Source organism: Harpia harpyja, chromosome 6, assembly GCF_026419915.1.
Source record: "Harpia harpyja isolate bHarHar1 chromosome 6, bHarHar1 primary haplotype, whole genome shotgun sequence".
NCBI classification, from domain to species: Eukaryota; Metazoa; Chordata; class Aves; order Accipitriformes; family Accipitridae; genus Harpia; species Harpia harpyja.
Genome location: NC_068945.1, coordinates 40,339,882 through 40,355,351, shown reverse-complemented (window position 1 = coordinate 40,355,351; position 15,470 = coordinate 40,339,882). Strand labels below are relative to the sequence as shown.

At 37.3% G+C, this 15,470-nt stretch overlaps 1 protein-coding gene across 1 annotated transcript in view; it reads left to right on the top strand.

Moving 5' to 3' along the window:
* Positions 1–15,147, top strand: part of TMEM168 (transmembrane protein 168) — a 29,014-nt gene extending 13,867 nt beyond the window's left edge. The window contains exons 3-5 of the mRNA XM_052789688.1: positions 3,235–3,377; positions 5,816–6,090; positions 10,452–15,147. Of these exons, the coding sequence (XP_052645648.1) occupies positions 3,235–3,377; positions 5,816–6,090; positions 10,452–10,999 (966 nt within the window). The 3' untranslated portion in view covers positions 11,000–15,147. The remainder of the gene's footprint in view (positions 1–3,234; positions 3,378–5,815; positions 6,091–10,451) is intronic.
* The last annotated feature ends 323 nt before the right edge of the window (positions 15,148–15,470 follow it).

Here is a 15,470-nt window from a genome sequence, read left to right as displayed (position 1 = left end):
TACTTGGTACAAATTGAAAGCAGGATACAGAGCAAGATGGATCGCTGAGATGATCCTTACAGTTTCTATATATTCTTGTCTCACAAGTACTTGTGAATTTTCTTGCCAGTATCTTCATATTAGTAGGAATACTTTCAACAATTAAATGTAAATATTTTTTTTTAGAAGTCAGACTCGATCAGAAGTTTGGTGAAAACTATTAATCTTTGTGATGATCTCAAGTTGTGTTACAGTAGAACACTGTAGGCTTAATAACTTGCATGTGGTTTAGGGGATTTGGGAAATGCAGGGAGTGTTTAGAACAACATGGCATGTTGTAAAAAAACTACAATAAAATTCATATAAAGTAATAATATAATAGTATTCTTTAGGATATTATGGTTTTTTTATGGGCAAATGTGTTTTTTATTTTATGATGCATTCACTGTGATCGAAACACTAATGCAATGTAAGAGCAGTTTGCTCTAACAAGATCCAGGAAAAGTAATATTTATGTATGCCATATTTATATAGGATGGAAAAGCTGAACTTGTCATAAAATGCATGCTTCCTGGTCCACGCATTATCTTCCCAAAGTTTAGAAAATCCTCTAACTAACTGATGATGAATAGGAAACTTTTCCAGACAAGCTGTTCAATTTCTGCAGGATCTAAGTATTCTTTTTTTTTTTTTGTAACTTAAAGCAAATTATCCTTCTGGTATCTACAGTTGCAAAAGTAAGTCTCCAAATCTTGAAACTAATTTAGCTGGAGAGCTCTGCTGTTTCAACAAAGTCTTATATTTTACAAGGTTTCTGTAGAACAAAAACTAACCAAATCTTTGTAAGTGTTTATTGCTGCTGCTCCGAGTCCTTTTCATTTTCAGAGTGCATTTGGGAAACTGAGCAACAAAAATGAGCACTTTCTGCTGACATATTTGATACAAAAGTTATATTGTCTTAGTTACAGGATTTTTTTCCTCCTTATTGACAACAAAACAAGTTGAGGTTGCACCATAATTGTTAAGGTGTTTTAAGCTTTGCTGCCTTCTGGTGATTTCAGGTAATTTGGGGGAAATTATTCTGAAAATCCTTATTCTCTGACACAGAATTCTAGAATCACAATATGAATGCTTCTCTGCACTTGTCCTAAATGCATTCCATCTGCTCACTCATTGATCCTGACCCTCTGAGCGCAGGCAAGACTGGGACAGGGAAAGGATTGTATCTGGAAGTGTGCAAGGTATCTCCTGAGATGGCTAAGAAAATTATGTACATAAAAGTGATTGTGAATCTCCTACAATGTGTGTGCTTCATAGGCACACATTGCTCCTTGTAGATTCAAATTATTGGCACCAAAACGTCAAATTACATTATACCACATGAAATCAGATTGCAGTATTAACACTAGCATTATCACCTGTTGATGAACTGGTTATATCCAAGCCAGTTTTGTAGCTCCAGTGTTAGCAAGTCAATAAGCATATTAATTGCACTTCTGTGCTAAGTTGTGCAGAGCTGTGGGTAAAGGGAAGCTCTCCATGGTTGTTCTGTAACATGATTTGATGTCTGCTCAATGTCACGTTCTCATGTCCTTGAGAGCTAGAAGCTAAATAAATAAACTTTTCATTTGTCATGAATTGTATAAAGCTTAGTAGGAGCTGGATATAGTTTTGTAGTGGTTTCAGACGTTGGAATTTGAGAATAATGCTATCAGTTAACAGTAACCAGTTAATTTGAGAATAGTGCTATCAGTTAATAATGCTATCAGTTATCAGTTAATATCAGATTCTGGTGTTTGTGGTTAGAAGTATTGCTGTCACCATTTCAAGGACACATAGGTGAGATCCTTCCATCAGAAGTATAATGGGACACTTTTTAAAACTGGGACAGGTAGCAAACAGTATTCTTAGGTCAGGAAGCACATTAGATGGGTAAAGCTGTTCTTTCAAACTAAGTCATGTAATATTTGTGTTTAAAAACTGAATATAGTTGAGTTGATGCCATGTGCCAACAAGAACTGAGTTGGTTTGGGTGTCATTTTTTTCAGTATATTTTACTTTCCAAATTATTAATAGCTTTGTCTATATGTTAGGCTGAACTACCCGTTCACATCAAATCACTGAGTGTTAAACAATACGGCAATATCCAGGGTTTTAAAAAACATTAATATTGTAGATTTATGCAAAGAGCGCGAATAAAACATAGATGTGGTCAGAGGCCACAGGACTCTTCTCAAGACAGAGATCTGAATTTATTTCCTTTGCTACATAACAAACATTAACAGCTGCACCACGGATATTAAAGGTCTTGGTTAATTATATGTTGTAATACTGTTTCTACCTTTCCTAAAGCATTTAATGCATCATTAAATCCATTCACATCATATTAAAATAATTAAAATTAATCTGTATCTGTTCTGCCTCTCACTGACAGCTGGCATTTCAGAAGTCCATTTTTATTTTACTGGTACTAGTGGTTGAGACTTAACTTTTGAAACTCCTTTTTTTTTACAGAAATCATCTGTGTATCAGTGACTGTAATCTTTTCCAAAACTGCTTTTTACCTACAAAACAGGAAAGCTCAATGTAGGATATTAGCTGTGTGAATGCTTCAGAGTCCCTGTAGTGGATGTCCCTTCTCATCTGATGTTTATGTAACTGATAAAGAATTGTCTTTTTAATTGCAGTAATGTTCACAGATGTTCTCAGAAGTCATCTTTCGTGTGATACATAGTATTCACAAAGAATATTTTAAAAATATTGCATTAAAAAGCAAGAATAGTTAAATCTATATTTTTAATGATGCAATATAGTATGCTATCATTTGATGCTAGGTACATAATATTATGTGTTCTACTTTACTGATTAAGGCCTGATCCTGCAGATGTTTACAGATGTACTTGTTTTATGCACATAAATAATTTTGTGGCATTTTATTTTCCTGCTTAAATGGGTAAAGCTAAGCTCTGATCAGGGCTTTTAAACCCAAGTCCTGTGCTGTTAGCATTTTCAAATGCATTCCTTTCAGAAGAGTGATCCCTGTTTACCAGCCGCTTTCTCCCCAAGCCTTTCATTTGTCTTTAGAGTACTTCACTGTGTAATATGTGGAAAAATAAGTATATATTATGTAGAATAACTTGGTGTTTCAGGACCCAATTATGTGTGATCAAACACAGGGAATTATTCATAAAACTGCAACCAACAGACTGGAGGGATTTTTCATGCGATACCTAAATCTCTCTATTTACTTTTTAGCCAACCAATGGGATCTTCATGAGTGCATTTCTTATCGTTTTACCTCTGGAGTCCATGGCTCATGGGCTTTTCCATGAGCTGGGAAACTGCTTGGGAGGAACGTGTGTTGGGTATGCTGTTGTGATTCCCACCAATTTTTGCAGGTATAGTTACCATGTATTTCAACTTCACGGTTGTGTAAGTGCAGTGTTAGCTGCTAGGGGCAATGCAGTGCTGTCGCTTGTATTTTTCAATAATTAAATACAAATTTAAATAATAGGCAGATTTTGTATTTTTCCTTTTCCTCACCTTCCAAAAAGAATGAGTAACTCCAACTCCACCTTTTTATATGTATTCAGTTTGCTTTTGGAAAGCTAATAAATGCTTTTATGCATAGGCAGATTCCACAGTCCATATCTCACTCAAAGGAGGATTGGGGCATTTGACTGAGTACAGATACTTTACATGAGGAGATTTGATAAACCGAACAGATCAGTTCAAAACAACTTTGAATTCTATTAAATGGATGGTGTCTACATTTAAAGGACGTTGAAATTGGATTTGTGAATGCACTACATGTCAGTTATTGGTATTGTGAATTTACAGCTGATTTTTTGTTCCAATATAAATGTTACCATATGAGAAATGCTTGCGGTGGAGGGATCGTACTATTATTATTTGCCTGTGTTTGTGTTTCTCTTATAAGCTTTAAACTTGCAAATGATACTTTAGTCATATAATTAAAATTGTGTGTACGCATTTTTTGTAAATGATAAACAAGAACTATGTAAGTTATCTATTTGAGTTACAGGAGAAACAGAGTAGTAAGCTGAAGTGACAGGCTTAAAAACAGAACTGCATGGTTTATGAAAACTGCCCAGCTTGAGTATGTGTAATGGATTCAGTGGATAGGGAAAAAAATTAATGGGCAAAGAAACAGAAGGTAGCATGCTGATCTTAGATAAGTGTATCTTAAATAGTGTAAAATGCTGTAAAAAGAAATTTTCTGAGCTTCTGATCTACAGTCTTCAGCTGTGCACTCTTAAAAAAAATCCATATAGTCAACTATTGTTAGGGATTAAAAAAATAAATTTTCAAAATTTACATTACAATATAAATAAATTCTTTTTGTTTCCATGGCAACAATTTAATACTTTCATTGTATTATATTATTCTGGCTCTGGCAGTTCCCTCTTAATTTTTGAGTGAATGAGGTACTCTTGAGCAACTGTTTAGGACTTCACAGAACTAAAATTTCTTATTAACAAAGCTTGACTGTTTCAGTGATGGGCTCAGTCTTCGCTTGCTGAGACAAACAGTAATGATGATGTATTCAATATAACTGTAGTAGTGGAATGTTATCCTTCGTGAAGGCACTAGACAGGTGAGGAGGTGCAAAATTTAATCAGCTAGACTGAAAGAAACCAGGTAGCTTTATACACTGACTTGCAAACAAAATACATGAAGTATACATACATACATGCATATATATAAAAAACAGAAGTCATATTTTATATTAGTAGAGTAAGACTATCTTCATATTTGCACCCACAAAACCTCTCCATGTCTGTAACTGAGCATAAATCAGGCCAGTTTGGTACAGCTGTCAGTCACACTCCTTATCATTACCATTATTACATTGGCTGAAGAGTGATGAATGCATTTCTTTTTCTGAAAATACATCCTGAAGAGCGCTCCCATAACTGGGTGTCTTGTAAGACCAAATGTCTTATTGTCGTGATTAATGAATAGCTATGTAGACTTAAAAATAGAAGTGTGTGTGTATTTTTAGATATATATGTATTTTAATATATATTTTTATAGAGAGTATATATAAAAATACAAATAAAATGCATTTTGGAACCCAGGGACTCTATTGTTATATGCATATTCATACATATATATATACACACGCACACACCCCATATCTATATATACATGGTTTGTTCCAGGTCTAGTTTGTAGTTTTCTTAGAACTTTAATTTTCTAAGCTGTGAATACCATTATCTGAAACGCATTTCTTATGCTGAAAGATCAGCATCTGAACAGCATACACAAGTAAGAATTACTGTATTTGTGTGAGTACCATACTAATAAAGGCTAGTTTGGAACAGAGAGAAATTAATTCAAAATATCTGAGCAAAATGTGTACTTAGATTTCTCTTTAGTCTATTATTGGAAACTAGTTTGCATGATGTTTTGTGCAGATTAGAACTCATTCTCCCTGCACTTCTTTCCAGTTGTGTGTGAAAAAGTGCCTGTCTGAAGGCAGTGCTCTCTCAGTGGGACTTAATGGAATTGTTGAAGCCTACCTAGCGTGTTCATGTTACAGCTCCTCTCTCTCTCTGTCTCTCAGCTGCAGGAATAGCATGGGGTTGAGTAAGGACTAGAAGTGAAGTGTGGCAGAAAGGAGGGGGAAACAGTGGTCCCTCACTCAAGTACAGTATTTTGAATTGTTTATAAACTGTATGTTTCGAGTCAATTTGAATTTAGAACAGTGCTACTTTATAGCAGAGAAAATATGCACAGGGAAAAAAATCACTAGTTGCTAGAAGTCCACTAAGCACGAAATAATAATCATAGCTGTTCTTCTTCTCTTTAGTCCTGATGGCCAACCAACTCTTCTTCCACCTGAGCACGTACAAGAGTTAAATCTGAGGTCTACTGGTATGCTTAATGCCATCCAAAGATTTTTTGCATATCACATGATTGAGACATATGGTTGTGACTACTCTACAAGTGGACTGACCTTTGATACCCTTCACTCCAAGATCAAGTCTTTTCTTGAACTTCGGACAGCAGATGGACCCAGACATGATACCTACATTTTATATTACAGTGGTCACTCCCATGGCACTGGCGAATGGGCACTGGCAGGTAACTGGTTTGGGGATTTTTTTATTAGTAGTTTTGGTATTGATAAACTTTCCAAATCAATTCATTCATTCTTTAAAAAAATCAATACTGTATTGTAAAACTTTGAAGTTTTGGTCACATTTATTATCTGATAGTCCAGAATGGCAAAGAGCCACCAGTCTTTGGAGATCAGGTTGATACAAGCTGCTGGCAGAAAAGGAAGAAAGGAAAGGGTAATGTACAGAGCACAGCTGTTAAGAAATTCAGAGGCTACAAGGAATCGTCAAAACAGGCAAGGTTGCAGGCTAACTACCTCTGTTAGGGGAGAGAATGGAGAAATGCAGAAGCCCATTTTGGATGTAGTTGACTTGATCTAAAGCAGCAGCATTTTCCTTACCTTGCTCTGTATGACAGTCAGGTATGTTACTCTATGAACGTCCGTGTCATCTTTAGTATTTAGTCACTTTGATAAAAATCCTTGTGCAGCTAACTATTTTAGTTGTTCTCAAAATTGTCTAAATATTGTTGACCCCAAGTGTGCACTTAGAACTTTAAGCATGATTTCTTATTCCCCTTAGAATTCAACAAGGTAACTTGAAGGATCACTTTTTTCCTCAGAAAAGTAAAGTGGAAATGACCCCCTTCTGCTCTAAAGACAGATTTCCCTTGTATTTTGAGGAATATTTGTTCCCTGTAATGAACAACCATAATCTTTTCTCATTCCCTGGACATGGCAAGAGCCCACACACCTGCCTCTGAGTGAATTATACAGCATTTTGTGTCACTGAGTGAGCTAGGCTGTCATGAAGGCATGCATGTCCTTAATATGTGCTCTGGTTTTTGTAAAAGATAGAATTAATAAAAGAAATAGGAGGCAGGTCTACAATCCACACTAGAAAAGCAGGTCTTCAAACATACAGCAAACCTTGTGTCATGAAAACAGCTACGGTTTACTGACATCTGAGAGTTCGGGAGTCATTGTGGACGCAGTGTAGCCTCAAGACTATGTAAAGGGCTGGTTTAATGCCTTGTCATGTGCTTGGCATAGACTTCACCGTTTCCCCTTTTCCTGGCTCATTTTTGATCTCTTTATAAAGGGCAGTTCTATCTCAACTGTATTCTTTGGTAAACCTACTGAAGTTTTCAAATCATTGATAGGTTTAGCCTTGCTCTCCTGTTGTATGGAACGGGGCTTCTGAGGTTGCTGTGTGCAAAAGGTGAATCTTGTAGTAAATACCTTGAAAATTTGCAACTGTTTTTCTTCCTGGGACAGAATTAATTCTCTTGGATAGCGCTCTGCCTGCAAGCTCCTGGCTGTTCGTCAGCAATCTCTCTCCAGGGGCATGTGCTCTTGAACAGTGTAGACAGGTAACTAGCTTTGTGTGTGGTCATGCTGAGGTGTTCAGGTGCAGGTCAGTTTTCATCTGGAGGCCGTATACCTGTTTTGGTGCAACTCCATGCCTGAACTGTTAGACCTGCTGAAGAGCAATGCATAGTTTTTTCTCAAAAAAGTTTCATCTGTATCAGTGGGTTAAAAAAGCTACAGCCATACCCTGAGCTCAGCGTGAGTGATGTACCGCAGTGTACGCCAGGGTGGTGAATGACTTCTCCGAGAATAGGGTGCTCTTGTCCGTAAGAGCAGCTGCCACCTGGTGCATTTGCGGAGTGTGTCCACACACTGTGTGGAGCAGGCTGGCAGTGAAACTCTGCCTCCCACCTGTGCTCCAGCCGGCAGCATAGACGTGGTTGGCTTTCTAGTGTATATAGAGCCAAATGTTGCTGCAAAAGTCGGACAGGCTTCCAGCCCAGTCCTGGCTTAAATCTGGCCAGCCTGGACTGTGACAGGGGAGCTCAGGTCTCTGTATACCTGTTCAGGTAGCTGTAGCCTAAATTAAACTCTGTTTTCACTTTTAGGATAAAGGCCAAGGTAACCGTTAAAATAAAAAGAAAGTTTCTGTGCTAAAAGGTGCAGTGTGTAAATGCAGTGGTGTTCAGCTTTCTCACAAAGCTCCTTTTCAGTTCTCTATCCAAGCGCATCTTCAGCTTTTACGTGGAGATATGTATAGTCACATAAAGGAGAGGAACAGGCAGCTGTCACATGCCTTGCATCCTTTTTTGTAATTAATTTTAGATAAATCATGGAGTGTAACCGGATACTTCTTCCAGATAGCACTGCTGAATGTAACTTGAAGTGTAAACTGAAAAGATGAAGGCTGTTTGACGGTGTAATTGTACTGCATGCATTGGACAGTGGCGTTTCATGACAGATGGAACATTTGGTCATCAGCTCCAGTAATGCGTACTGTCCTCTGACCTCTGGAGAGGATGAAGAGAAATGGCAACAATGAAATATAACATTCGGATCTAATAGAAGAAGTAGTATCTCACTGCCGGCTTATGCTGTGATACAGCACAGCAGTAGTGGTGTAGTCTTTGCTTTGTAATGACATCTTTTAAAGGAGGCTTACTGGATTTATTAGTTCACTAATGATGTTCCTCTGTTGTTGGAAGCTGAGATGTAACAGAGTGGTATAAAAGAAACTGTTAACTAGTCATGCATAAAGTATGAGCAGTGAAACGACCTGGGAGGTCATGTTCTCTGAGTGAAGGCAAAGGCAAGAGCTGGGCTAATGAAGCTTTGTCTCTGTTGCTGAAACTGTCGGCTTAACTGCCTGCGAAACCTGCCAGAGAACAAGATGTGGCCAGATGCATGGATTTCTTACACAGCTTGGTGCCTAAATCTTGCACTGGCTGATAAGCCCATGTGTTTGAGGTCAGTAGGGTTAGAAGCTGAGCATGTGTTTGTGTGTGTGTATGAAGGATGAGATGGTTTTCTTTAGGCAGTTCTATCCAGTACTGTTTTGAAATCACCTGCACCCCTGCATAGTTACACTAAAATAAAGTTTATTTATAAGCCTTTAAATTGTGAACAAATAAAGAAATTTTTACTGCTAATTGACACAGAAGGCTTACCTAGAAAAGGAAAACTGCTTCTATATAAGTCTCTGCTGCAAATAACTACAGAAATTTGGGGATCATATACCAAGACAAGTCATTACTGTAAGTTTGTCTATTAAGATTTTCTTTGGTACTAAACTTTCCAGATTTGCATTTTTTTGGAGAAGGTTGTAGCCCTGTAATTTTGCTTTAACTGCGATAGCATACTCAAAGCTTTAACTCTGAGCTAGAGGTAGAAATGTAAGTGCTGAAATATGCAGCTATTCTGTTTGAGATTCATCTGGGCAGTTAAATTCTTACTAACAAGAGTTTAAACGCTGCTAGATGTACTTACATTCCACAATGAAAATCACTATGGAATTAAAATGCAGTTATTTTAAATCACATTTTTCTACCTTTCTTCTAAAAGTCTTCTTTTTTTAAAAAAAATAGTTGACATTTTCAAACTACAGTGGTTATGTTATAAGTCTGTATCATAGCTCCAACCTGCCAACACCTAGACTTACCAGTTCTTCACATTAGTAGTCATTATGGAGCCAATGGAAATTCATTCACTTGTTTGCAAGATGTTTTCCTTAGGCGCTTAAGTAGTCTGCTTTTCAAAGCTATGTAGATCCTGCAGTATCCATTACACTTAACCAGAAGGACTCTCCACTATAGGTAACTTGGTTTAATTACAATCTGCTCTTGCAAAGCATTGTTGGAGCAAGAGCTGAGATGGAACATGAGAAGTTGGACACTCTAGCTGCAAGTGTTTTCTGAACTGATAGGAAATAAATATCGTGGAAAAATTATTATGAGATTTTTGTTTCATTGAGTTGTAAATCCATACCAATTTTCTTGAAGCTCTGAAGACAACTGTGTCTATAGAGTGAATCTCACCATTTCTGGTCACATGAATTTTTAAAGCCAAAGCGATGGTTATGCCTGTAGGTGGCTTTCCTGTTGTGCTTCGAAACTGTTAGCACATGTTGTGTTCAAAAGTCCTCTCTTTTCCTTAAAAGAGGGGTTCTTTTTAATATTAATAAAAACTTATTAAGAAGAGTCCTTTTTTTCCCTTAAAATTACTAAGATTTAATACAAAATAAACTCTATTTCAGGTTTTCTTTCCCTATTTTGCTATATCCACATTTCTTCAGTAGGCTGTAATTTCTTTCACTGTGAGGGAATTCCTTTTTTTTTTTTTTTTTTTTTTTTTAATCAAGGGTGAGTTAATGGCCTCATCTGCCACAGCAAGTCAGGTGGAATCATTTAATACCTCTCTGGAGATCTGCAACATCTACAAACAGGGAGGATCAGTTGAAAAACTTCTGTCATATCTGTCCAGGTTGTTAAAATAAGGGATTCTTGGAACCCGCAGTCAAAATACTACGGAGGTTTCTGTTTCTTCATCCTAATATTAAATCTTTTTTTCCTTGCGGCAGGGGGCGATGCTTTACGACTTGACACGCTGTTGGAGTGGTGGAGAGAAAAGAACGGTACTTTTTGTTCTCGGCTCATCATTGTTTTAGACTGTGAGAACTCTCAGCCTTGGGTTAAAGAAGTAAGAAAAGTAAATGACCAGTATGTTGCCGTGCAAGGAGCAGAAATGGCCAGAGTTGTAGACATCGAGGAAGCAGACCCTCCACAGCTTGGTGACTTCACCAGGCAATGGGTTGAGTACAACTGTAACCCTGACAGCAACATCAGCTGGTCTGAAAAGGGACGTACAGTGAAAGCGGTGTATGGTGTGTCAAAACACTGGAGCGACTACACTTTGCATTTGCCAACAGGAAGCGACGTTGCCAAACACTGGATGATATACTTCCCACGCATCACCTATCCATTAGTACATTTGGCAAACTGGTTTTGTGGTCTCAATCTGTTCTGGGTCTGTAAAGCGTGCTTTAGGTGCTTGAAAAGACTGAAAATGAGTTGGTTTCTTCCCACAGTGCTGGACACAGGACAGGGTTTCAAACTCGTCAAATCCTAATTAGCAACCAAAGAGAAAATGAAGTGAGAGCTCTGGGAACTTTCTCACTGTACCGTACTTACAACTTTTTATATGACTATTTTTCTCTGAAAAAGTCTGCTACACTCACTTTATTCAGCTCTGAGCAGCTACAGTATATGCAACAGTTAGAAACTGCAATCTTAAACAGAAGAGGGTAGGACTATGATATTTGAGTTTTGTTACTGCTCTGTATGTGCGTATGTAAGAGACTTATTTAATATGACCATGCATTTTGGAGACAGTTCGCATGTTCATACACATTACATAAAGCAGCCTTTGTTCAGAGTCACCAGTCTGATGGACAACAGCTCCTGCAAATGTTACAGCATGCTTGTGATTTATATCCACTGTAAGGTTCAAATACAGGAAAGGAACCAAGCTAATATTCAAATCAATTTATATGTCCTTGAAATTATATGCTGGGGTCAAGGGTATTATAAAACAGCACTGAGCCAAAAAAATAGAAGAATGAATAGCCATTCTAAGTAAGTAGCTACCGAGAATCTTTAGTTTCATTTGCTTTTACATCTTCAGCCCCTGCCTCAGTTCTCTACTGCCATCAGTGGAAACTAGCCACAGAAAACGAGGAAATCAGACAACCCTCTAATGTTCTGATGCTGCTCAGTCAATGTTTTCTGAAGTGCAGTTTGAAAAACTTTCAGTGTTAATTTCAAAATTCAGTATCTTGCTGGTAATCTTTTTTAATTAGTTAATTCATATATGGAATAAAAAGTGCACTGAGAGTTTTTCCCTCACATATTAGGGTAGTTCTGTCTTTTGCAGGCTCTAACTAGTTTGTATTTTGAAAAGCTACCCTGAAGAAAAAAAAAACCAACCCAAGGAATTTAACAAAGAAAATAATCCATAGATAAAAAATGGAAGTACAAGTGTCACGTTGCTTCCATGTTTATCTGAAGTCTTTGCTGTGCATAAGACCTTGATTCTGTAAAATGCTGAGTACAGGATTGGACCGATGAGTTCATTATCTATTAAAACCACGAGCAAAGTTTGTCAGAAAGAACAGATTATTCCTGTAGGACAGAAGTGAATCCTGAGTATTCCTCACCTCTGTTCTCTCAGCCACAAGGTCCTCATCTTAATCCTTCCACTTAGAGAGCTGGATGGGACTCTAGAAATCCTGTCATGGCCTTTCCTCTTCAGTCAGAGAAGCTGCATAGCTTTCTGATCTCATTTTCTCAAGTACAGAAAATAAGGAGTGAAAGAACTAAGCGGCTAAGACAGTACAGTTTGTGGTGGGTTTCTTGCATATGTGTGTGCAATCCAGTAGACCTAGAGTTTACTTTTTTATGTTTCCATCAGTATTTTAATAAAAATGTTAGGCATTAGCTGATATTTGTCTAAAATATAACTTATTAATATTTTTTTTATTTAAAGACATGAAAATACTTTAGGAGCTCTTTAAGTCTTTGCCATCAAGGCTTTTTCTAATTCCAATTCCAACTGAACTTTTTAGCCAGCTAAGTTAGAAAATCTGCTAACACTGATACCTGTTAGTAACTCCTGAAAATAAAATGTGTGATTAAATTATGAGATCTGCAATAGCCAGAGTAATTTGCACCCAGCAACTTCAAAATGGTGATTTACAAGTGTGACAGCCATTAAGTTTCTTCATTAGTGTGTATTACACAACTTTGTTTAGCAAGACATCGCCCCCCACCCCACTTTGCCTCTCTCTATCCCCTTCAATAAAGTGAAGAGGGGATAAAGAAATGAGAGATGAGATGAGGTATCCTAACAAAACTCAGTTCCATTGGGTCTTCTCTAAGTAAATGCTGTGATTGCAGCTGTGTCACAGATTCGAGAGGTGGCTGTTCTCAGTAAGGAGAGAGGGTAATCGTACCATCTAACTTCAGGTATCCAACTTAAGTTCCTAACGTGGGAGCCTGAGGTAGGAGTCATCTCATTTCAATTCAGATATCTGAAAGCTAGACATCTGAGTCCGTGCTAGTGACCTGAAGTGCTCCACTGCTCATTAACAAAGAGAAACAAGTATTTCCAGAAGAATACTCATTTGATCTCTATTTTAGGATGAATTTTCCTGTGATTGTGTCTATTAGATTTGTTTAGGTTTTGCTTTCATAAGCCAAAGGTCAAGCAGACAAATCCCTTCTGTCTGTTGAATGACCTTAGAGCTCTTCTGTTCTAAGTCGTCCTCTGGAGCCTGGGCTGGGTACATAAGCTCCTCGTTCAAGCACATAAATTGGATACTTGAAGTTAGGCCGAACGAGCATATGTCTTGTCAGGTTGCAGAAAAGCAGCACTGCCTCCTTTGCAGAAGTCATTTTCAGCCATTTCTGGTCAACAGCCCTTGAGTATAGAGAAAAAAGATTGCATAAAGGCAATCATTTGGTTTGTAAAATCACCATTATTTTGACTGCTATTTCAGTAAAAGTTCATCTGATTGCACCATAAGCTGTTCCAACTTGAGCACTGGAAATTTTTAACAAAGTCCTCGTAAAGCAACACTGTAATACCTGATAGTCACCCTGGGAAGATTTGAAAGTCAAGAAGTTAGTCCTTTCTGTTTTGGAAAAGCTTTGAATATCAACCATAACACTTCCTACTAATTACAATAGGTAAATCTTACTCTGTACCTGCTACTGTTAACGTTTTTACAGACATCATCTGTATCTTTCTTTTTGTACATCAAGGGGAACAGGAAGAGTGTGGGACTCCGGACCTGTCCTGGGACTGTGAGCAGTATCTGCTCTGCAGTGCGGTGATGGGCCTAGCTTTGGGCAGAACAAACGCAACAGTTGGTGCTGATCTTTTGCCTCTGTTTTTTAAATGGTTTCCATCTTACTTATCAACTGTTAGGTTTTCTTTAGGATAGACTGGGTGATCATGAGCAGTTTGCTGAAAGTTAGATAGAGAGTCAGCTAAAAATATAGCAAAAAGATTATTTGCAAAACTAATCGTGTTTCAGTTTTGTTTCAGTTTTCTCAATTAAAGAACTCTAGTTTTCTGAACTTAAAATAGTTTTAATATGAACTAAGGTATTCCTACTTTTGATTTTGTTGGTTGTTTTAAACAGCAAAGGTATGGTAAAAATCTGATTTAAACTAAAAGAATGTTTACAGCCATTCAAACTATGAGGCCTTTTTGGACAGAGACTGTCTTGTGTGTTTCGAAACACAAGAAAACCAGGGCTGTGGGGTGATGAGCCTCAGAAATTCAACAGCATTAATTCTCCACTTCTACACTGACTAATATCAAGGGGTCCTACTGTGACCCACATTCCCAGGTGGAATTTTTCTCCAGCTCCTGGCGCTCATGCACCTCCACAAGTCTCTGCCCAGCCCCAGGTGCGTACCTGAGGGACAACGCACCAGGAGCTCCTAATCCCAGTGAGGAGTTACCCCTCTGCTGTTCCCTGTATGAAATACTGGGGCAATGCCTGAAAGAGAAATTTAAATCTAATTCCAAAGAATGTTACATATGCTATCAGTTACATACAAGTTGTTTTTCTTTAACAGGAACATGCTTACAAGTTGTCTGGATGGAGAAAATCTAAACTTTTTTTTGAGAGGCTCATCTCTGTACTGTTTATTCAGACATTTTTTTATAAAGGTTGTTATAAATTTATATCACAGTAGTAATTTTATGTTGACTTTGTTTCATTTACCTCCTGTATAGTATCAGCCTTGCTGAAACATGCAAATGCACTAAATTCTACAAATTTAAGTCTTTAAAAGGAATTCAAATTGCAAATGCACAGTAGTATTTTTCTCTGAACAAGTATTGGGGAAATAAGCCATTCTTCTTCATTTTTGCACTACCAGAGTTACATATTTGCAGTTCCTTATGCTTTGTATGCCTTGTTATTGTTGTTGTCCAGCCTTCAGTTCAAGTTTTTCCCAGAAATAATTTCTTCACCTATATTGTTTTCCCTTTATTTTACAAAGGCATAATTAATGCTATGCTAGCTGTAAAGCATCTCTGTTGCCAGCAGTAGACAATGTAACTGGGGTAATTTTCTTGTTTATAAATACCTTTCTGTGGGAGGATTTTTACTGGATGTACTGATTTTAGATCTGTAAATAGATTTTTGTGTGTGTGTGTATTTGTGATATTACTTAAATATATTTTGCTGGTTTGGATGCTCATTTCCAGTTCATGTTTTTGTTTATGCATTGATCACTTCCCAAATTTCTGTGCTCCCTCTTGAATTACATGGGATTTTTTTCTGTACAGTTTGTTTCAGAGGGGGGGTTTTTAGCTATAAATTGCAACAGGGTTTACTGAAAATCTAAGGATTATTTGTAGTTTAACAATTTAATAGAAATGAGAAATACTAGCTTAAATTATTAATACATTTCACCTTGTCATTTTTTTATCAGTCAACAAGCTAGTAAAAACGTTTATACTTTGCAACATTATTTTATAGAGACTTAATTGAAGACTTCACTTACATGAGTATTTGTATTTA